This window comes from Myotis davidii, unplaced genomic scaffold (assembly GCF_000327345.1).
Source record: "Myotis davidii unplaced genomic scaffold, ASM32734v1 scaffold148, whole genome shotgun sequence".
In the NCBI taxonomy this organism is placed as follows: domain Eukaryota; kingdom Metazoa; phylum Chordata; class Mammalia; order Chiroptera; family Vespertilionidae; genus Myotis; species Myotis davidii.
Genome location: NW_006299479.1, coordinates 3196977 through 3221180, shown reverse-complemented (window position 1 = coordinate 3221180; position 24204 = coordinate 3196977). Strand labels below are relative to the sequence as shown.

The 24204-nt window shown below is 41.4% G+C and overlaps 1 protein-coding gene across 6 annotated transcripts in view; it reads left to right on the top strand.

The window, feature by feature from the left end:
• Positions 1 to 1491: 1491 nt before the first annotated feature.
• Positions 1492 to 24204, top strand: part of FAM118B (family with sequence similarity 118 member B) — a 32835-nt gene continuing 10122 nt past the window's right edge. For 2 of the 6 annotated variants that reach the window (XM_015571342.1, XM_015571343.1), the window contains exons 1-4: positions 12159 to 12180; positions 12369 to 12461; positions 15475 to 15727; positions 22810 to 23037. In XM_015571342.1, coding sequence (XP_015426828.1) covers positions 12376 to 12461; positions 15475 to 15727; positions 22810 to 23037 — 567 coding nt within the window. In that variant the 5' untranslated portion in view covers positions 12159 to 12180; positions 12369 to 12375. Of the gene's footprint in view, positions 1512 to 12158; positions 12181 to 12368; positions 12462 to 15474; positions 15728 to 22809; positions 23038 to 24204 lie in introns of those variants that run through there. The other 4 variants (XM_015571341.1, XM_015571338.1, XM_006775044.2 and 1 more) reach the window with 3 other exon arrangements.

Genomic DNA, 24204 nt, shown 5'->3' with positions numbered 1-24204 from the left:
CAAATCAATGTGTGTCTATCTTTCTTTCCCCAAAAATAATTAATTAAAAGAATATTAGAAATCAATAGTATGGACCTATACCATGGCTGTTAGTGCTTTTCTCTATACCAGCATTTTAAAGAAATTCTGTTGTACTGATTCTGTTACCCCTACATATTTTTAATCTTTTGAGTGATGATCAAAGCAGGTCTGGCTTAAACTAGTACTTCCTAAACTTTTTCATATCATGACACATGTGGAAATAATTGTTGCTGCAAAGAGGAAAACTGGAGGCAGCCCACGGAAGACAGCTGGCCTGGAAGCGGTGGCTGTGCCCAGTCCCCACATGACCAACCTCAGCCTGTTTCTTCATAGGAGCAATGGCATTAATAATCCGTATCTAGTAAGATTGCTTTGACGGGCCACGAGATAAATATACATGGTGTCCAGATACTCAAAGTATTAATAGCATTTCATGATTGTAAGTTAAAATAAGATCATTACATAGAAGCATTTTCAAGACTGTAAAGAGCTGTGTATTTTATGGCATTTATATAAATGAAGATGACCAACGTATCTTATGGGAAAAGGGATATACACTGGAAGGGTGAATGTGGAGACCTTGTCTCCAGAACATGAACAGTGGCTACTCACCAAGTACACAGTCAAAAGCCAGAGGATATCAGGATCCCTAGAGAAATTCAAGAAGGTATTTGCAACATATAGTTGCTTAAGTTGAATAAACCTATTCTTTGATTACTTGAAAATTTAAGCAGGAAATTATAGATGTGGATTGTTGTGTTTTCCTTGCTTATGATTGGAACATGCTCTGTTGGCTCCAAGGATCCTGTTAATTTAATGAGATAATTTCCAGTAGCTGGTACAAGGAGAGCTGAGCTGTAAGCTGATTTAGAAAACCAGATCCACACTGAGTTTACTGGTCCCAGTGTTAGCTAAGACTGTGCTGTGGTACCAAGCAAACAGAAGCTACTTCTCCAGAAAAAAGTGACCAGGGTTTTTTTTAGGCACTGTAGTGTGTATTTTGGGTTTACCTTCTTGTCAGCATTTTCCCAACTTGCTTGATGGTAAGACTTACCTGAGGTACTTTTACTAGTCAATGTACAGGGCACTCCTCTAGAAATGTTGAATCTGTAGATTCTGAGTTGGCCCAGGGATCAGTTTCCCCTGGTCTTTCCTGACTAGCAAGCACTTAGGGGCCTAGGCTAAAAATTCTCTTGTTGATGAATACACCACACAAAAGGTAAGGTTACTTGAAAACGTAGAGCGAAACATGGCAGATTTTAAATGTTGCTGTTTTCCCCTTTTTTTTTGGTTAGTCCTCACCCGAGGATATTTTTCCATTGACTCTTAGAGAGGGTGGAAGGGAGAGGGAAGGATACAGAGAGAAACATCTATTTGAGAGACACCTTGATTGATTGCTTCCTGTACGTTAGAGAGAAACATCGATGTGAGAGACACCTTGATTGATTGAGTGCTTCCTGTACTATCCAGGGATCGAGCCTGCAACCTAGGTATGTGCCCTTGACGGGAATCAAACCCAGGACCCTTCAGTCTCCAGGCCGATGTTCTATTCACTGAGCCAAATTGGCTAGGGTTTTCCCTTTTTTAAAATTTTTTATCAAAGTAATTCAGTATATGGTTTAAAGTCAGATAGTATTAAAAGACTTACAGTGAAGGAAAAACAAAAACCATGCCCTCCATTTTCCTCACCTCGTAGTCTCATTTCTTAGGGACAACCACTCAGTTATTTCCTTCTTTCTGCAGGTGTTATCCTCATATTTCACAATCATCTGCTATGTTATTATTTCTCGTCCCCCCCCCCCCACCATGTTTGGCTTTTTGATTTCTGGCTGTGGTAGATTAGGACTTCCTTCTTCCACTCCCCCGTTTCCCCACCTTTCCACATCCTCCACCCTTGTCACAACTATATTGTGATTTTGGATTTAAACAAGCCGTTTTTCTGTGTTCACACAACTCTGCCAAATATCATTCAACCATGGAGGCAGGTGACCTATCTCAGCTCTGCTCTTCCTTGTGTTTAGCTTTACCTTGGCCTGCTTTTCTCGCATCTTGACATTTGCTGTTTTCCCAACACTGCAAAATATGTCACACTCTTATCGGTAACATTTCCTGTGAGCTGAGATGTATCACTTCCACTTTTATTTTATTTTATTGGAACAACAAATCTATGTCTCTGTATCTCCTCCTCCTCCTCCTCCTCTACTCTTTCTATCAGAAACTACTGCCCTTCACTCTCCTGGGCTGGCACCAGGCTGTTCCATTTCTTGGCATACACCCTTATTTACTAAGAAGTACGAGTATTTGAGTAACTTTATCTTGCCCACAGACTTGCTTGATTGTTTGGAAGTGTTAGAGAATTCTAGGTGGGAAACGATTTTCCCCCGAATTTTAAAGGCATTATGTACCGCCTGGTATCTGTAATTGCTCGAGAGGCACAGGGATTCAGATCCTTTCTATGTGACCTTATTTTGTTGGTTTGTTGTTTTTTTCCTCCCTCGCTGGAATTTGGGCGTATTCTCTCTATCCCTGGTACTAGGGACTATCATGATGATGTACCAAGGGGTAGTCTTGCCTCATTTACTGTTCTGGGTACTCAGTGGATCCTGTCATGCTTAGAAATGTGTGTGCTTCGGTTCTGGGACATTTTCTTCTATTATTTCTCTGATTTTTCATCCCATATTTTCATTTTCTTTTTCTTTGATCCTTTTTCATAATATCTATTTTTATTATATGGATATGATAGCTTCAAAAGAAAGCCCATTATAGTGTTTTAGTTTTCTGCTCTGCATTGGAGCAGGTTTGAATGCCAACCCTAAAGTAAAGGCAGAGCCTTATGTGTGGTGAGAACTTAGTGCTTTGTCACAGTGCTATAGGCCTCATTAAGTTAGTCTATGGGCACTGGGGAGGGCCTGGCCCTCGCTCACTCCAGGTGCTCTTGCTCCTTCCCTGCCCTGTGTGTGTTTCCTGCACTGCCTGCGTGGACCCGTTTCTTTTCCATTCTGGGAGGATAGGTCTGGTCCCTTGGGCCCAGGCTGCCAGCCCCCGTTGCTGCTCCTTGTGGTCTCACCCTTGGTCTTGCACTTGCCTCCTTCGTTCTTTTTTAAGAAAGTGTGTTAGTAGGTCTCCCTAACCTGTTTTGCTCTCACCTATTTTTTCCCTCAATTATTTTTAAATGGTCACTTTTTAAGACTGGTGCTACCTGTTCAGCAAAGCAAGACAGATTTATTTATTTATTTGTTTATTTGTTTATTTATTTATTTATTTATTGAGCTTTCAGAGTCTTGTGTCAGGTCTAAACAATGCTTTCATCTCTCAGTTCATTTACCGATCAAAGAGAATATTTTTCAGTTTTTATTTTTTAAAATATCCTGAAAAGAATGTCAAACTAAGTAAAGGTTTCCAGCTTAAATTAACCACTTTCCTAAATTTCCTTTGGTCCAACATTCTCCTGCTCGTCAAGGGACTGTTGGAATTGATACAGGGAATGTGCTTACAAGTACAAGTGCATTGCTAAAGTACCCGACAGCCTTTCAAAGTCAGGAAGTGCTTGTGTTGGTGCTTGAAACAGAAAGAGGGAAATAAGCACCTGTAATCCTCTCACCCAGAGATGATTTCTGCCCTGCGGAGGCCTATGCAATACATGATAAGGACCTGGTTGCTGAGCTGTTTTTTGACCTTTAAGTCTGAAGTACTATCTTGAAGTCCCTTTGCATGTGAGGCGCTGTGTAACTGAAACGTTTGAGCAGGTGTCTCCTGGGTCTGAAACACAGCAGAGAGCTGAGCTGAAGATACAGATTTGGGAGTCGTTAACATTTAGTTGGTATTTGAATCATTTGGAGTAGATGGGGTGGGCAGGGGAGGGAATGTGTAAAGTGAAGAGATTGGAGCGCCTAAAGTAGACTGGACTCTCAGCATGTAAGGGATGGGCAGAGGAAGAAGAGCTTTCACCAGAGGGATGGGAGGAAAACCAGCAAAACAGAATCCAGATGAGATGAGGATGAATTGAATGTCAGATGCTTCCAACAGGTAAAGGAAGATAAGTACTAAGGATTTCCATAAAGAAATTTTGCCATAAAGGTGTCTGTCTCCCATAACGCTTTCCTTGATCTTCTTCAAGCAAAACTGTTATTCTCCTCTGTACCTCATACATACATGTTAAACTTAGCACAAATATGCAATAAATATTTGGTTATAAATTCTATTTCCCCTAAAAGGTAGAGACTTTTTAAGAGTATAGGCCTTATGGGTATGGTCTTACAGCCTTAGTCATCTTTGGTGAGACAGCATTGCATTATGTCTTCACAACATGGACTCAAGTGAGGATCCTATGTCTACTGTGTAATAGCTGTGTGATCTTTAGCAAGGCACTTAACATCTCTGTGCTTGGACAGATATTATATCTGTCATATGAGATGATAATAGTATCTACTTCGGAGAAGACTGAACATTTGTAAAGTACAGGAAACAGTGCCTGCCTCATTAGAAATGTTAAATGGTGTTTGGTGGGTATGGTAATAGGAGTATTCTTAACACAGTGCCTGACATTTAACTGATACTTGAGCATGAAACTCAACAACTTGTTGGGACTAATACACTTCCTGTTATTTTACTCTACAAGCATATATGGAATATAATGGCCAGGCCATAGAGAAATTACAGAATAGAAATGGACTGAGTTAAATGCATGCAGCTGTTTTATAAAACAAATCTGTGGACTTTCCACAAAGTACTTTCTGAAATTAGTTTCTTTTCATGTAGTTGGGAAGGAGAAAGCAAAAAGTTAAGACTGCTCCAAAGCAGATGAGAATTCTTATGTGTAGAGATAAAAAGCCTTAAGTAGGTTAAGTGGTGACTGGAAGTCACAGCATGTATTTGTTTGACTTAAAAAGAAACAATACTACAACGTCACCCATTTATCCTGGTTCTTTTCGTTCCTTAAACAAATTTCTAGTACAGCCCTAGCTGGTTTGGCTCAGTGGGTAGAGCATCAGCCTGCGGACTGAAGGGTCCCAGGTTCAATTCCGGTCAAGGGCATATGCCTGGGTTTCTGGCTCCATCCCCATTAGGGGGCATGCAGGAGGCAGCCGATCAGTGATTCTCTCTCATCATTGAGGTTTCTAGTTTCTATCTCTCTCTCCCTCTCAATAAAAATATATTAACAAAAAATAAAAAATATTTAAAAATATTTCTAGTACAGTTAACAGACAATATTACATTAGTTTCAGGTGTACAACATAATGATGAAACATTTATGTAGTTTACAAAGTGATCACCCTGATAGGTCTAATACCCATTAGACACCATACATAGTTATCACAACAGTATCAACTATATTCCCTATGCTGTACTTTGCATCCTGTAGTTATTTCTGTAGCTGGCAATTTGTACTTTAATCCCTTCACCTTTTTCACCCGTCCCTCCAACCTTGCTCTCAACTGGCAACCATCAATTTATTCTCTGTATCAGTTTGTTCCTGTTTTTTTTATTATTTAGCCTCCACATTTGTGTGTTTTTCAGGTTTTTTTTCTTGTAATTTGTAGTTTATACCATTGTGGTTGGAGATGTTTCATGTGATTTCAATCTTTTTAAATTTATTGAGACTTGTTTTGTGGTCTAATTTGTGGCCTATCCTGGAAAATGTTCTATGTGCACTTGACAAGGATGTATATATATTCTGCTGCTTTGAAAATGGCAATTAGATCTGTCTTATGTGTCCTTCAAGCCCTCTGTTTCCTTATTGATTTTCTATCAGTTGATCTAGCCATTCATTGATTTTCTGTTCAGCTGGCTAAGGGCTCCCAGGGTGTTTCTTGTGTGGGATGTGTGTGCCCTCCTGTTGTAGTTGATCCTTGATTGCTGTTGCCACATCAGAGGGGAAGTTGACCCTCAAGCTGACCGGCTGTCCGGTGGCCATGGCTACAGTGAAGGAGCTGTTGTGTAGGGGCTGAACCTATAAAGAGGAGTCACGTTAGTGGGGCTCTGGTGCCAGTCATGTCTGCTCGGGTGTGGCAGTTGTGGAGCTGGTTGGGTGGTGGTCTGGTGTGGTCTGAAGCCGGCCACCATCTGTATTGGGTCTGGGGCCTCTTGGGAGAGGCTCTGGTGCAAGCCAAGGTCAGCCGTCACTATGTCTGGCTTGGGGCTGCCTAGTGGGATCTGGAAAGTGATCTGCAGTTGGTTGCCGCGTAGTCTGAGCTTGGAGAAGCTTGGCAGAGGCCGTGCTGTGAAATGAGGCCAGCTGCCACTAGGTGCAGGCGTGGGACCGTTTGGTGGGCCCCACGATATGAGCTAGGCCAACTGCCACTGTATTAGGGTTGTGACTGCTTAGTTACTAGTAAAGCTACATTCCGAGCCAAGACTGGTCACTGTTTATGCCAGGATTGTGGCCACCTGCAGTTAGTGCAAGTAGAGACCTATCGCCGTTTGTGTTACTGAACTCAAGTTCCCCCGTTGGGGTGTTCTATTCAGGAGCCAGCCGTGGTTGTCCTAGGTAGTTTTACTTACTGGCAGCAAGTTAAGACGACGGGATTCACACCCAAAGCTCTGTCTGCTGTGAAGGAAGGCTTAGCCTTTGCTGGTATACACTAGCTGGTTAATTTCTTCTTTGCAGTTGGCTGTACCCAGCTTATAGTAGTTGAGTTCCACGTGGGATCCACATTGGACTAATGGACTTTAATGAACTGAATGCTGAACTGAACCCGCTACAGCATGGAACGGACGCTCTGGGCACTGGCCTTGCTTTTGGCTCTACTAGAACCCCAGCTGCCCCTCTTTCAGGACTGGCTTAAGGGAAATGGTACTTTACAACCCGAGGAATGTAATTCCACGCAAATAAAGCCGTTTTCCACGTCTCGTTTTCCCATGGGAATCTTAGAAAATTCGTTTTCTCAAAATATCTTTAAGAGCCAACTCACACCCACAAGTGATAGAGAAGTCTGGCCCACTAATTCCTCCGGCAACAATACTACTGGATACATAAAAAATATTTCTTTTCTTTTTCTTTTTTTTTTTTTTAGTATTTTAAAAATCTCCTTTCTTAGCAACATGTGTTATTGTTTTGGGGATATACCTTCTCAAAAGTTTCACGGGAGGGAAAGCAGTGGCAAGGAAGTTCTCATTCTTTACATGGTAAAATTGTCACCAAGTTCTAATTCAAATCAGATTTTAATTCAGTGTCCCATTATTTCTTCTTGAAACAGTTTTGTTTTCCTAAACATGATGTGTTACTTTGGTTTTATGATTAAAATCACTAATAAAAGCATATCTGAGCCCTTGAGCCTGGAATAATGGGAAGTTTGTTTTATACACGGTTAGGAAGGCTGCAGTCTACATGATAGAACTGAATTGATGAGCTACCTGAGTAAAGTAGCTTATGTGTTACTTGTCCATGCGCTTGTTGGATGCTCTTTTAGAGACATATACTTTTCCTTCCTCCCTTCCTGTGAAAACCAGGTGTGTTGGAATTAGTCCAAATGCCCCCATTTGATTTCTTCCAAATCAGAGGATGACTATCTTTCCCCCTTAGAAAATGAAGTTAACCCTTTTCTATGTTTAGCTAGAGAAATAGCCAGTCTTTTTCCTGTCACTGTTGTGTTTATTAAAATAGATGTGGGGGAAGGAGGCTTCTAAAACAAGAAATGTACCACCTTCTTAAGCTAATCATTTTTGTTCATTTGTTTGTTTTTAATTCTCACCTGAGGATATTTTTCCCATTGATTTCAAGAGAGAGAATGGAAGGAAGGGAAGAAGGGGAGAAAGAGAAAGAAACACCAAAACGAGAGCGAGACATCAGTTGGTTGCCTCCCACATTCATCCCCATCGGGGCTGAGGAACATGCAGCTGAGGTGCGTGCCCTTGGCCAGGAATTGAACCCACAATTCTTCGGTCCACTGGCTGACGTTCTAACCAGTGAACAAACTGGCCAGGGCTAAGTAGTCATTTTTTGCCTTTTACTTCCAGGCAAAAATGCCATTATTAGCACTTTTTTCGCCCTATTTATTGCATCCACCCATATGCCAATGTGAATTTTTCTGAGTTCCTTCTGGCCTCCTGGTTGAGCTGAAGACTGCATACTGGAAGCAGCGGGAGAGATACTGTACATAGATCAGCCACAGGGAGAGATACATGGATCAGCACAAGGAACTCAGGCTGGGAGACCTCACTCTGATTCTTAAATGGAAAAAGGCATCAGGTTTTACCATCTTAGCTGGCACCAAGATACCACAAAAGCAAGAGCTACTGGCCGCCTTTGATATGTCAAATCTCTAAGTCCTCTAGTTTGTACAACTGGCCTTTCATTCATAGGCCAGCCCCTTTTCTCTTGTCCTTTTTTCTTAATGGATTTTTCCCAGAACACTTGCCTTGATTTTTCCCTTATCCATCTACCAGGTACATTTTATTTCCTGCCAATCTGACAGGTTTTAAAGTGTGTGTCCTCTCTTACATGAAAACTTAGATCTTAAAAACGTGTCAGTGAGGTTGCTGTCACTTTTCTCAGCATTTACCCTGAATCTGACTGTCATTTTGCTGAAATCTATTGGCCTTGAAGGATTTCTCAGTGCTTAGCAGTAATTGGAGTAATGAAGACATTGCCAGAGCTAACTCTAATAGTGATCACATAGAGAAATTAATGTGTGAACTAGTTGATGCATATTAGGAATTCCCAATTAGCTTGCAGCTCTTTTGCAGTAACTGCATATTTAGGGTAAAATGCTAAAACAGATTTTCCCCCCTAAAGAAGTACTCTAGAAGGAATAAGATATGCTTCATGCTTAGATGCCACTGGGGCGTACATGCGAGATTGTATCATGTGAGACGCCCTTTAGACTGAAGGAATGATGATAACCTGTTAGAAAACAGAATGACTATATGATCAGATACAATGTGGGCATATTACAGTAGTTCTCATTCAGTCCCTAAATAAGAGGACCCAAAACATTTTAGTAACAGCTTGTCAGGAGCTGTTAGCCATATTTATTCCTTTAAATTAATGTGGGTGAAGTGGACCTTTAGAACAGTTGACTCTGTAAAAAGAAAAAAGCTTAATGTTCAGGTGTAGATACCAAGAATTGACCACCAACAATCCAGCAAAGCCCGGCCAGCATGGCTCAGTGGTTGAGCATCGACCTGTGAACCAGGAGGCCATGGTTCGATTCCCAGTCGGGGCATATGCCCAGGTTGCGGGCTCAATCCCTAGCGTAGAGCATGTGGGACAGCCGTGGGCAAACTACGGCCCGCAGGCCGGATCCGGCCCGTTTGAAATGAATAAAACTATTGAAAAAAAAGACCATACCCTTTTATGTAGTGATGTTTACTTTGAATTTATATTAGTTCACACAAACACTCCATCCATGCTTTTGTTCCAGCCCTCCGGTCCAGTTTAAGAACCCATTGTGGCCCTCGAGTCAAAAAGTTTGCCCACTCCGGGTGTGGGAGGTGGCCGATTAATGATTCTCTCTCATCATTGACGTTTCTATCTATCTCTCCCTCTTCCTTTCTCTCTGAAATCAATAAAAATATATTTAAAAACAAAAGAATCCAGCAAAAATGATCTTGCATATTTTCCAGGAGAAAATGGTAGGACGGATGTAGGGTTCTGGTAGGTGAGTGGTGCTGGGGGGTAGTAGCAAATAGTGCTTGTCACCAGAAGAAGGTGTTGTTTCAGCTTCTGAATGCGGGTGAGTGCCTGGTCATGTAGCAGCTATCAGGCATTACACAGGATTATTTCAAATAAATCTGCTTTCCAGAATGTCAGAGCTTCCTTATTTGATAGTTAGGGCGGCAAATTAAAAATGAAAAGCTAAGAGGCTAATACTTGAAAGAATGCTTTTAGGTGGTAATAGTGTGGTTAAGAGTATGGCCTTGGGAGGCAGACAGACCACCTTGGTTTGAATTATGACTCCCAACCTTTCTATGCCTTAGTTTTCTCATCTCTGAAATAGGATAATAAGAGTACTTCATAAGGTTATGGAGATTACATGAGTTAATATTTATAATTACTGCGTGGCATGTGGAAAGTACTATATAAGAGTTTGTAAATAAACCTGGTTTAATAGCTAAATTGAGCATTTAATTCTGAAGATGTATGTCTTCAAAACTGAATAAACATTAAATTACTTTTCTTTATACTTTATTTTCATCTTTCTCAATTCATGGTATTTTTGACATGGGTGTAATTTGATCAGACAATGAGTTTACAGAATGATATTTAAGGAAGGAACATCAGCACATACACTTTTCATTGTGTGCTTTTAAAAATCTCTCTGATGGGTTGTCCTGTATGTGGTAGAAATAATCACTTTTCTTACACTACTTCTCCAATCTAGAACATAGACTTTAGAGTAGGGATGGAAATATTATAATGGCAGTCAATTCCTGACTGTTGGTGTTAGCAGACTGGGAGGCTGTGTAATAAATGATGTGTACACTTAAAAGGAGGGAAGATGACATAAATGTAGGGTACTTAGTGTGTGCTCTTCATTTAGCAAAAGTTGAATTGCAGAAAATTTGATGTCACGTAGGTGCCTTATCATGAGAATCCCCTGAAGGCCCTGGCTGGTGTGGCTTATTTGGTCTGGTGTCCTGTGCACCGAAAGGTTGCTGGTTCCATTCCCAGTCTGGGCACATGCCTGGGTTTTCAGTAATTTGGGATTGGAGCCTGGGAACACACATATTCTTTAAAATTAACAGACTATTTTTTAAATTTTTTTTTATTGATTTTGGAGAGAAATAGAAATATCGATGAAAGAGAAACATCAAACATCAATCGGCTGCCTCCTGCATACCCCTAACCAGGGATCGAGCCCAAAACCTGGGCATGTGCCCTGACCCGGAATCAGACCAGTGACCTCTTGGTGCATGGGTCAATGCTCAACCACTGAGCCACAGCAGCCGGGATAACAGACTATTTTTAAGACCATGTATGTACTTTTAACAAGCATCTCATATGATTATTAAGTTAAGGCAAGATTCATTGACTTAAGTAATTCAACTGTCTTCTCTGAGCCCCACCTTCCTCACTAACAGAATCAGAGATTTGACTAAGACAGTTTGCATCCTAACTCCTGTGATTTTGTATTTCCTATTTTCCTAATGATTTATGATATCAAAGGAGAATTCCATTATGTGTGATGAATATGGGGTGAGGAACTGAGCCTTGTACTTAACAGAAAAATTAAATCAGTGAACTTTTAAAAATGTTTTCATGTAAAATCTTTCTAATAAGACATTAAACATAAAGTAGTTACTAGTAATTCCATTCTTTCTAAATATTGACAATAAAAGATAATAAAGCACCCGAAACTCTGGCAATACATATTGTCTTCTTATTGCGTGTTTGTGTGTACACACATACTATTTAAAATATTGCTGTTTTAGAATTAATGGTCTTAGATTTAGCAAGTTTACTAAAACTTGTAGCAATTAAAACATCTCTATCTCATTCTCACTGTAATCCACGTTAATTCTTTTACTTTGGCTAGTTATCTTATCACCTGAACATAAGTGGTCATTTGTCATATATTTTTGCTGGCTAATGCCTTTCCCATCTGTCATGGCGTGGTTAGCTAGAGAGACATGTCTCTCTGCCTGCAAGGACACAGTCGCCCAGCAACAAGGAATGTCTGACAATCAGCAAATGAGTACTGATTGCTCTATTCTCAACCCAGTGATTTATTTTTATTTTTTGTTAATCTTTATCCAAGGATATTTTTTTCCATTGACTTTTAGAGAGAGTGGAAGGGAGGGGGGGTGACAGAGAAACATCGATGTAAGAGAGAGACATAGATTGGTTGCCTCCCGCACTCGCCCCACAACGGAGCCCTAAACCAGAATCAAACCTGGGACCCTTCAGTCCACAGGCAGACTCTCTATCCACTGAGCCAAACCAGCCAACGTGACCCAGTGATGTCTTTTTTTTTTCCCCCAGCTGTTAAGAAATAGATAATTGGGAGCTATAAGCACAATTATTTGTGGGTTTTATCCCAAGTCTTCCCCAAGCCTGTTTCATGGGAAAATAAAGGTATTTCTTAGGCTTCACAAAATGATGGCCAGTAATTGACATGAGTTGACATTGGTCTTGGGGTTTATCTGGGCTATTGTGGAAGGAGCCTTCAACAACAGAAGCAAGATGGCAGCATGGAATACAAAAGTCGTAATTTCAAGGTTACTTTCTTTTAGATGAATTTAATTCTTTAAGTTTTGGTTGTTCATTAATTAATGAATTTCTGTTAAGCAGGGATTGCCTTTAGAACGCTTTAGGGTGTATAGCTTATTAAAACTGTTTAATGTATATGCTATTTTGAATGGTATGCTTTCCAGATCTAATTGTGGTCCATGGTGTTTTATTTTAGAAACTCGATGGCTTCTACAGGGAGCCAGTCCTCTGATACAGATAACATTTTTGGATTCCTCAGTGATGGCGCACCCCCAACCAAGAAGCCCAGGTAAACGGGAAGGGAATCTGAGAAGCAAAGTCGTTACTAGTAATGGTAGTGAACAAAAAATAATGAACTTGCTCTATACCTGGTTTCCACTAATTAATATTAACCTTTATGTAAAACTAGGGGCCCAGTGCACGAATTTGTGCACAGGTGGGGTCTGGCCAGCCTGCCTCAATTGGCCCGGGATGACCAGGGGGGAGGGGCTGCAGGCAGTTGGCTGGCCAGCTCCATCCCTGTTCAGGGTGGGGGTGAGGGGGCGATCGGGAGAGGGGCCAGGGGCGGTTGGCCAGCCTGCCCCGCCCCCTGGTTGAACTCCCAGTTGAATTCCTGGTCAAGGGGACAATTTGCATATTAGCCTTTTATCATATAGGATTACATTTCTTTTTTTGGATCTAATTTTATTTTACACAAGGTCATAAATGTACATACTTTTATGTCAGTACTTCATGATGCCTTGTTCCTTCCCCCTCAGAGATAGTCGCTTTCAACTTTATGTTTTTCTAATACTTACATCCATATTTTTCAGTACTGTGTGTACTGCTATGTTTTAGAGTTTTGGTTTTATCTCTTCTTCTTATGGAAGATGAGGATTAGGTTTGCTCTCACAGATCTTCTCCCACATTGTATACTAGTACACACACACACACACACCATACACATGCCCCACAACCTCCCAGTATGGTTTATATCAAATTCTGGGGGTTAAATTACTTTTTAATATTTACTGTATAAATGGTACTCATAGTTGAGCCTACTAATGTGTTATGATTACATTTCTTTTCTTGTCCATCCATCCTTCAAAGTTATTAAAGATCCTCTCTCTCTTGCTTTGGTTCACTTTGTTTTCTGTGTACCTGTCAGTGTATCTTCAACTCTGTGACGGAAGAGTCAGCCTCCTAGGCATACTTAGGTGTACTGACACATCACTACTGCACGAGTTATATTTGCTTCTGGATTCTTCCTCTGGACGGTCCACTCTGACAGTTGCTCTCCATGCTGCCCCATTGCTGATTGTGCCATTTTCCTCCCCCCTCGCCCTGGGAATTCCTCTACGCCTCTCCGTATTGGATCCTGTTTCCTGGATCGCAAGTCTTTTTCTTTGGTGTACTCCTTCATTTTGCTGAAGAATGTCCTCATTCACTTCCTCAGTTAGGGTGCAGAGGAGAAGTTTCTGGACGTTTGAAAATGTTTTTATATACACTTACATTTATTTGATGACTTGGCCGAGTGTAGAGTACTAGGTAGGAAATTGTTTTCCTTGAACTGAAAATCATCTTTCACCATTTGCTTTTAATATCTATTATCATCTTTTCCAGTAGACTAAACTTTTGAAGTTAGGACTATTCATTGAAGGGCTGAATGCCAGAGTTGGGGATAGGGAAGGTGATTCTAGAGGTTGTTTCTCCAAAGCCAGGTTTTCCAAAGCTTAAAGTATTGTTCTTTCTTGGATTATACCCAAATGCTGATCCTATTTCTGTTTAGTTTATTATTTGGACAATTTCTTGAGGGGAAAAACATGACATCAGCAAAAATTAAATTGCAAAATATATTTCAAGCAGATTTTATTATAGTCTCCAGAATGAAATGGGGCAGAGAACAAAGGCAAAAACTTGTGCCCACCTTGTATCACATAGAAACTTCAGGACAGAACTCTGTCTCAGCTTATCCTGGTGAAAAAGCGATGGTTTTCACTTTCTGTCATACCCATTGAATAGTTATTTCTTTGTTTATTTTCATCCTTGATGCTCCTCCTGTGCTCTCAGAATTCTGTTGGCCACTTTTTCTTTCTTTTTGGCCTGAGGATATCTAGAACAAACTGGTTCCCATGTTTGACCATCTAGCTCAGCTGTGGGCAAACTACGGCCCGCGGGCCGGATCCGGCCCATTTGAAAAGAAAAAAAAAAAAAAAGGCCGTACCCTTTTATGTAATGATGTTTACTTTGAATTTATATTAGTTCACACAAAAACTCCATCCATGCTTTTGTTCCGGCCCTCCGGTCCAGTTTAAGAACCCATTGTGGCCCTCGAGTCAAAAAGTTTGCCCACCCCTGATCTAGCTCCTGCTCCATTTTAGTCATGCTCAGTTTTATCTTAATAACATTCACAAAATTTGGGCCTAAATTTTTTATTGGCCACCTTTCATCTCCTGGTTTTGTTTATTTGTTTTAAATATGTTTTTATTGATTTCAGAGTGGAAGGGAGAGGGAGAGAGAGAGAAACATCAGTGATGAGAGAGAATAATTGATTAACTGCCTCCTGCATGCCCCCTACTGGAGATTGAGCCCGCAACCCAGGCATGAAGAGGAGAAGTTTCTGGATGTCCTGGATCAAACCCAGGACTCTTGAGTCTGAATTCCGATGCTCTGTCCACTGAGCCAAACCAGCTATGGCTGTTAGTTTGTTTTAATATATTTTTATTGATTTCAGAGAGAGAGAGAGAGAGAAACATCAATGATGAGAGAGAATCATTGATCAGCTGCCTCCTGCATGCCCCCCACCGAGGATTGAGTCCAAAACCTGAGCATGTGCCCAGACTGGGAATCGAACAGGCAACCTCTCAGTTCCTGGATCAGTGCTCCACCACTGAGCCACACCCGGCCGGGCATCTCCTTCTCAACAACAGCAGTTTAATTTGATTGGGGTTCTGTCCCCTCAGGAATCTAAATCAATCATGTTCCTTGAGATTGCATGTTGGTTTAAAATATAACTTAGAACTCAGCTGAGCTGTAATACAATCGAAACTTTTCCTACTGTTAGTGGGTTTTCTTAGATTGAGAGGACTATGAAGGAGGATATTGATTTTAAGATTGCTCTTTAGAATTCCTGAAATAGGTCTATGACTTGGTTTTCCAGCAAGCCCTGGCACAATATTCTGGTCTTTTGCATAAGCTATTTGGAGAGGTGTCAGAAACTGGCACTTGTCATCTTTGCAGCTGTCAAAGTTACAGCTGAAGACCATGGTTTAAGACCGTCTCTCAGATGTTCTCCATCCTCTCCTTTGTTGAACTTTTTTTAGGAAACTGCTTCCAAGCTTAAAAAGTAAGAAGCCTCGGGAACTCGTGCTGGTGATTGGAACGGGCATTAGTGCTGCGGTTGCACCTCAGGTTCCAGCTCTGAAATCCTGGAAGGGGTTAATCCAGGCTCTACTGGATGCTGCCAATGATTTTGATCTTCTAGAAGATGAGGAGAGCAAAAAATTTCAGAAATGTCTCCACGAAGATAAGAATCTTGTTCACGTTGCCCATGACCTTATTCAGAAACTCTCCCCTGTGAGTAACTGGCCATTTGAAATTTCCTAACACCGCCCGCCCACCCTCCCCACTCATGCTGAATGTAATCAGGATGTTCATTTCTAGCTTGTAGATACACATAGCAGTTGCGACTCCTGCAGAATGTCTGTTTATGGACCTTATTCAGGGTACTTATCTCTTGACCCCATTTCAATGTGTGTGTTTGCTGTTGATGATAGGATGACGACGACCATGAGGCCTTTATGTATACAAAAATGCGACAGCTGTTCCATTGTTGCTGTATTTTGAATTTTTCTGTACTCACTGCTATAAAAGCTGTGTTCACTAGCATCCATGCCTTTTAGGGAAGCTCAAAGATTAGAGATAATTTTATCTTTTTATGCATGGAGCAACACAAGTTTTTACAAAATATATTTTTATTGATTTCAGAGAAGAAGGGAGAGAGAGATAGAAACATCAGTGATAAGAAAGAATCATTGATTGCTGCCTCCTGCATGCCCCACACTGGGCACAGAGCCCGCAACCCGGGCATGTACCCCTGACCATGAATTGAACCACGACCTCCTGGTTCATAGTTTGACGCTCAACCACTGAGCCACACTGGCCAGGCTTTTTACTTCTTTTCCTGATTCTTCCTCTGCCCTTCCCAGTCTCCGCCCCCCCCCCCACTCGTCTCTCTCCAATGTAGATCTCTGCCTGCCATCCCCTCTGTGAGCTCTCTGTGTGCCTTTCTGCATCTGCTCCTGTCTCCCTGTCTCTCTCCCTCTCAGTTCCCCGTCTCCTCCACCTCCCCCCACTTTCAGAAACTTGGAGCCTTTTTCACTTCTTCTTTTCATTTCCTAGTCTTTAATTGTGATGATTTACTAATGTAGAACAATGTAAAGAATTAACAGGATTTAAAGAGCTCATGGACCCTAGCTGGTTTGGCTCAGTGGATAGAGCGTCGGCCTGCGGACTGAGAGGTCCCAGGTTCGATTCCGGTGAAGGGCATTTACCTGGGTTGTGTGCACATCCCCAGTAGGAGATGTGCGGGAGGCAGCTGATCGATGTTTCTCTCTCATCGATGTTTCTAACTATCTCTCTCTCCCTTCTTCTCTGAAATCAATAAAGATATATATTATAAATAAATAAGTAGCTCATGGGACCTTCATCTTATACCATATATAAAATATTATCTTGCCGATACGGGTTTGGCTCAGTGGATAGAGCGTCGGCCTGCGGACTGAGAGGTCCCAGGTTCGATTCCGGTGAAGGGCATTTACCTGGGTTGTGGGCACATCCCCAGTAGGAGATGTGCGGGAGGCAGCTGATCGATGTTTCTCTCTCATCGATGTTTCTAACTATCTCTCTCTCCCTTCCTCTCTGTAAAAAATCAATAAAATATATTAAAAAAAATTATCTTAAAATGGATTAAAGACTTAAATATAAGAGAGAAAACTCATAGAAGAAAACAGGTTTAACGCTTTGTGAATTGGATGGATCTGGCAGATCATTGTATATGTGTATTTTTTAAAATAAAAATGTTTTTATTCATTTTAGAGGAAAGGAGAGAGTGAGTAAGAGATAGAAACATCATTGAGCGAGAATCATCGATCAGCTGCCTCCTGCACACCTCTTACTGGGGATCAAGCCCTGACCAGGAATCGAACTGGGGACCTCTTGGTGCATGGGTCGATGCTCAACTGCTGTGCCTCACCGGCTGGGCTGTGTGTGTTACTTTTGATCATTGAGCTTGTCAAGCCTGCCATGTAACCCCCCGGAGCTGTCAGGGTTATTGCACAGCCCCATTTCCCTTCTCATTAGCCACCATTGCCTTTGCATCATCAGTGCAAATACAAACAGTTTAGACAAAATATCACCTTAATATTACTATGAAAATGTTCTTGACATTGCATACTCCTTAAGAATCTCAGGAATTCAAAAGGTCTGAGGGCTTTGTTTTGAGAAACATTCCAACAGAGGATATGTAAGAAAAAAATCCAGGCAACCAAAGGCTTGTAAGAAAGTGGGGAGCCCTGGGGAAATTTGAACACTAGCTGAGGATTTGGTATTAAGTGTCGATGAAAGAACATCCAGCCTAAGAATAAGTCTTACAAGAGTTTATTTGAGCCAAACTGATGACAGTTACCGGGAAACACAATCTCAACGGATTGAGAAAATGCTTTGGAGAATGATAGTTTTATTGTTTATTTTATATGTTAGAATCAAAGGACGACACCGAAGGGTGCGTTACGTAAAATCCATTGATGGTAGATTAGGGAGGCAGGAGAAAGCAAAGCAGGGAAATCTCTGTGATTGGATAAAAAATACAACAGACACACTTCTTTTACTTTGATGGGTACAGGATAGTTAACATGTACAGCACACAGAGATGGTATGGGGACAACAAGAATACAATGAGGGGTTCTTGGTCTCATACTCAGCTGGGAGGTTGTGCCCTGAGGGGTATAAAGGGGGGTTTCTTTGACCTTCCAAAAAGACAATAGACAGGCTCACTGAAGGCAGTAAAGATTGACTTTTGTCAAGGAAGCTACAGGAATGACTACCCACCGCGACTCGCTTTCAATTAGGAATCTTTATGTTCAGACCATCCTCTGGTTACTTTCAGTCTCTGAGTTTGTAGTACCCATCATGAGCCTCCCTGAGCTGGTCAGATGTAGGATGTGGCCCCTTTTTGTCCACATAAGGAATTAATAGTAATTTTTTTTTTTTAGGTATGATAGGGGTGTTGCAGTTGTTTTCTGTTTTATATGCAAAGGGCAGTCCTTATATTTTATAAGGACTTCAGAACCTACTGGAGTATCTGAATGAAATGATACAATGTCTAGGAATCATTTCAAAAAATTCAGTGAAGTGGAGAAGCGGTGTGGTGGTGGGGAGTTTAGGTTAAACAAGATCAGCTTTGTGTGATCATTGTTCAAACTGGGTGATGGATACATGGGGGTTTTTTAATGCTCTTCTTTTTGCTCCTGTGTATGTTTGAAAATGTCCATATTAAAGAAGAATATGCCTGGTCGGTGTGGCTCTGGTTGAGCGTTAAAGTAAAAGGCCCCCATCTACTGAGCCAGTTTCTTACACAGCAGGGAAGTGACATTGTCTTCAGTGCAGAGAACATTCAGAATCAGAACCCAAGAAAAGCCATTGAAATGCACGGAGACCCTGGGCAAATCACTTAACGCCTCTGATCTCTGCACCTATAAAACTGGGATAATGCTCCTTAGTTAGGGTTCTCTGAAGAGTAAGTGAGATAATAGAAAGTGTCTGGCACATAGTAGGCACTGCACAGGCAGGCACCTCAGGAAAAGAGTCAAGATTGTGTCTGTGTTCACTCTCTCTGGGATCAGAAAGATGAGAGTTGCAGGGTGGAAGGAAACGAAGTAGCCTTGGGATCAGTTCACAGTTTGAAATGAATGAAAAAATGCCCCTGGAAGTTGTGTGGGAGTTCGGCATTTCCTTCTGACCATGGAACTTCCTTTGGTTCGCATTCCTTTGCCCTGATTCAGAGGCACTGGTGGGAAATTTAGTTCCAGAGTCACCTGCTTCATATTTAAGTCTGAAGAAATCAGTGCAACAACGAAAGCCCCTTTCCTTCCTCTCTATGTTGATACACAAAATGTACTAACTCAGCGGTTCTCAACCTGTGGTTCGCGACCCCTTTGGGGGTCGAATGACCCTTTCACAGGGGTCACCTAAGACCATCAGAAAACACATATATAATTACATATTGTTTTTGTGATGAGTCACTATGCTTTAATTATGTTCAATTTGTAACAATGACATTGGGGGTCACCACAACATGAGGAACTGTATTAAAGGGTCGCGGCATTAGAAAGGTTGAGATTCACTGTACTAACTGAAAGAAATAGGGCTAGCCCTGCTGGAGTGGCTCAGTGGTTGAGCATTGACCTATGAACCAGATGTCATGGTCTGATTCCCGGTCAGGGCATATGCCCAGGTTGCGGGCTCAATCCGCCGTAAGGGGCATGCAGGAGGCGGCTGATCAATGCTTTCTCTCATCACTGAGGTTTCTATCTCTCTCCCTCTCCCTTCCTCTCTGAACTTTTTTTTTTTTTTTTTTTTTTTTTAGAAATAGGGCTAAAAGATACCTAGCTAATGTAAGTGACTCCTGACATTTATTTCCAGGCTTTAACATTTTTGTATTTCTTTTCTTAGAAGCAAGAAAATATATTCCACACCCCTGATTAGCTGATTGTATACCCAGGCATTTTTATCTGTGTGTGTAATGATTAAACTGGTATTTGAAGGTAGTGTTATATAACTGTGTGCATGAATCAGTACAAAATGAGTTATAAAACACAGGGAAGTTCTTAAAATAACAATATTCTTCGCTTAATTTTAAACTTAATTTTGCTTTTCTGAAGAGGTGCTGTTAACACACATTGCAGAAGCAAATGAAAGTGAAATACAAAGGGTTATGTTCATCCCAGCATCTCACTCCCACTCGTGCCTTTGTCTGCCTCCTCTCCCCACCATGGGTTACCACTCTTCCTAGCTTTTTTATTTTTTTTAAAATATATTTTTATTTATTTTTAGAGAGGAAGGGAGAGAGAGGTGGAAACATCAATGTTGAGAGAGAATCACTGATCAGCTGCCTCCTGCACACCCCACACTGGGGATTGAGCCCACAACCTGGGCATGTACCCTAATCAGGAATCGAACCGTGATTTCCTGGTTCTTAGGTTGACACTCAACCACTGAGCCATGCCCATGGCTGGGCTCTTCCTAGCTTTGTGAGCATCCTCCCAATGTACCTTTTTGCACACAGGACTATATTCTTATCTCACTACCCTCATCCCCCATGTCAACAGGTAGCGTCTAGACACACTGTTCCGCACCCCCTTTGTTTACCTAGCAGCATATCCTGGAGGTCTTTTCAGGCCCGTCTCCTGTATGTGTATACCGGGCTTGTTTCCAGTCCACTGTTACAGACGACAGAGAACTAATAACCTTGTGTATATCATTTGTTTTGCAGTTATATCTGTGGGACATATTCCCAGAAATGGAAGTTTAAGATTGTAGGATAAATAATTGTATTTAATAGATGTCAAAGGGGCACTGCATTTTTCATAACCAATCTAGAGAAGTGCCTGGCATTCCTTAGTGGTTGACTCTTGTATGCAGTGAAATTCAGTAACTGAGGTTATAAATTCTTCACTGTGTTTCTGAGCAGATTGTTCATTCTTTTTAAGTGTTAGAACCCCCTGTGGGCTGCCTGTGGTTGCTACAACATGTGATGGAATTATTTATGCCCTTACGCAATGAGAATGGGCAAAAAAATACATTCTTAGCCACACAAATATGGGCCATCCCACCTACTTAGCACCAGAAAAGAACCTTGGAGCCCCACTCTCCCCACAGCAGGTGCAGCGAAGAGCCTCCCTAATCATAGAGGTTGCCTGGACTAGGGACTGACTGACAAAAGCAGACAAACCTCTGAGCGGGTCACCACCAGGGAGAGGGACTATTCCACCTTCCCTCGAATTTTTCTGCTGTGAAAATATTTGGTAGGCATACATAATTGATAATCTTATAAAATACTTTGAAAAATTAGGGCAAGAATTTGGCAAATTAAGTGTGTTCCATGAATCTGCGTCCTTGGTTCCATGGGAACAGATCTTTATCTTAGCGTTGCGCTCTTAGAAAGATGTACAAAGGAAACCAGAAAGGTGGGGGCTTTTTTGAGGGAAAACAGCAGCAGTTATCTGTGACCTAGCAGCTAAGTGCAGTTACATAGAGGTTGAATGGGAAATATTGGGGCCTTTAAAAATGAATTCTTGCTCTGACATTATCTATTGGAATAGAATAGCGGGAATGGGATAGGGATCAGATACATGTCACAGCATGTTATGGTTACTTTCCCTTTCAAATTTCTTTTGTCCCACGGGCCACTTTCCACTTGCGATTAGTATTGTATTTCCTTATTAGTTCTCCGAGATACTTGCATAATTAAAATAAATCTGGGAAAACAGTTATGTAAATAAGCCATATGTTAAAAGATAGGGAGTCTGTTTAGAACTGACTAATGTTTAGTATTTTTAACAGTTGCAAATTGATAGCCTTTATTAAATACTAAATATTCTTCCTAATAAACACGTAAACAAATTGCTGAACTATGCAAGGGAAAAAAACAGGCAAGGAGAAGACAAGCAGTTTTCCCATAGCATCAGCATCTGTAAAAAGCACCTAGGATTAGAAAAAGAGATGCCTTTTATTAGTTATTCCCTCGTTAAAGTTTACGAAAGCACTCATTGTCTCCTTGCCTGAGGCCAAATTGGAGGGTAGTTGGCACCGTGTTTTGCCCCCAGCATTCCTTTATCCTGGCAGGAACATCTCCTGGCCATGTCCATATTCTCCATTCTGTCAGAGTGCCGTTCGCAGAGCTGTGATGTTTGCATGTGATGTGACAGTGCTGGTCCCTTGCTACTCGCCATCGTCTAAGCCAGTGGTTCCAAACGTGGGACATGCGCCCCACCAGGGGGTAATTTGATTTTTAAGGGGGGCAATTTGAGAATGAGATGAACAGTGAATTTTTTGCATTACTAATGGTTCTAGGGGACTCATATACCGCACATAAATATATAGTGACATATTTATGCATTTCAGTTCTCTATTACATGTTTTAAAACTTCACTTGCTGTTTTTTCATATCACTTCATATTATTTTTTAACAATTTCTTAGTGATTTCTTCCTCAGTACTTCAACTGTCCTTTCATTCTTTTCTTTTTCTCTTTCAAGGATGCTATGTTCTTTGGAAGTTGTTTAGACCACATTAATGGCCTTTTAGACTTCCTCCACGTGAATGGAGTTTACTTTTTGAATAAGGAGAACAATTTTTCTTGGGGGTGGGGGGCACCAGGATTTTAGATACTGAGGTGGGGCGTGGCCAAAAAAGGTTGGGAACCACTGTGCTAAGCACTTGGCGTGCACCTCCTGTTTCCCTTAAAGCCCTGGGAGGTAGACAGTGTTACCCTTATTTTAGATACAAAGTATATTTTTAAAAATTGCTATTTGTTATTAAGGCAAGTGATCTAAGAAAACACCTAGCATTAATTTTTTTCTCTTTCACATCCCTCTCCAGCGTACTAGTAACATTCGATCCACGTTTTTTAAGGACTGTTTATATGAAGTATTCGATGACTTGGAGTCAAAGATTGAAGACTCTGGAAAACAGCTACTTCAGTCAGTCCTCCACCTGATGGAGAACGGGGCCCTGGTATTGACGACAAATTTCGACAACCTCCTGGAACTGTACGCAGCAGACCAGGGCAAACAGCTTGAATCTCTTGACCTCACTGATGAAAAAAAGGTAAAAAGTAAAGCATGAGCCTGCCTCAGGCTAGTGGAGAGAACCTGTTTTCGTAGGGAGGTTGGGTAGTGTTGGTATTTGTGTAGAGAGGAAGCTGCTCCTTCCTGCGGAGATTTTTTTTAAAATATATTTTATTGATTTTTTTACAGAGAGGAAGAGAGAGGGATCGAGAGTTAGAAACATCGATCAGCTGCCTCCTGCACACCCCCTACTGGGGATATGCCCACGACCAAGGTACATGCCCTTGACTGGAATCGAACCTGGGACCCTTCAGTCCGCAGGCCAACGCTCTATCCACTGAGCCAAACCAGTCAGGGCTGGAGATTTTTTTTTTTTTGAGATAAAAATCAATATACATAAAATGCACAGACCTTGAAAGTGCTCAGTTCTGTGAGTTTTGACAATTTCACCCAATTTTAAAGTTAAATCATAGGAAGTCATTTGAACTGTAAGATCTCTTTAATATCTGATAATGTCAGATGGTTGTAATATTTATTTAGAATTCTCTCTTTGTCCTAGCCAGTGTTGCTAAGTGGCCTGCATACAAAGCGTCCCAGGTTCGATTCCCAGTAGAGGGGATATACCTCAGTTGTGCATTTGCTCCCCACTCCCTGTCGGGACACATGTGGGAGGCGACCAGTCAATGTGTCTTTCTCACACTGATGTTTCTCTCTCTCTCTCTCTCTCTCTCTCTCTCTCTCTCTCTCTCTCTCTCTCTCCCCCTCCCCCTCTCCTCCTTCCTCCCTCTCCCTCTTCCTTTTCCCTCTGTCCTCCCTCCCTCCCTCCCTCCCTCCTTTCTATTCACTCTGAAAAAACAATGGGAAAGATATTCTCAGGTGAGGATTCACAAAAAAAGAATTTTCTCTTAGAATATATTGTGTGTGCCAACTCCATCTGGAAATGAATGAAAACTACTTTCGGACATCTGGCAGACCATCTTCCAGGCCAAGTGAATGCTGGGTTGAGGTTAATGTTCAATGGAAACCTCAGCAGACTTTTTTATTGTAGCCCATACTATACCTAAGCTAGCTACTTAATAATAGTCAATTACAGATGTTGATCTGTGCCAACTAACAAGATGAGGCTATTAGAATGGTCACCTGAGTTAGTAATTTGAAATCTAGCATCAACAGGACATTCTATAGCTGTACCAACATGTATTTAATT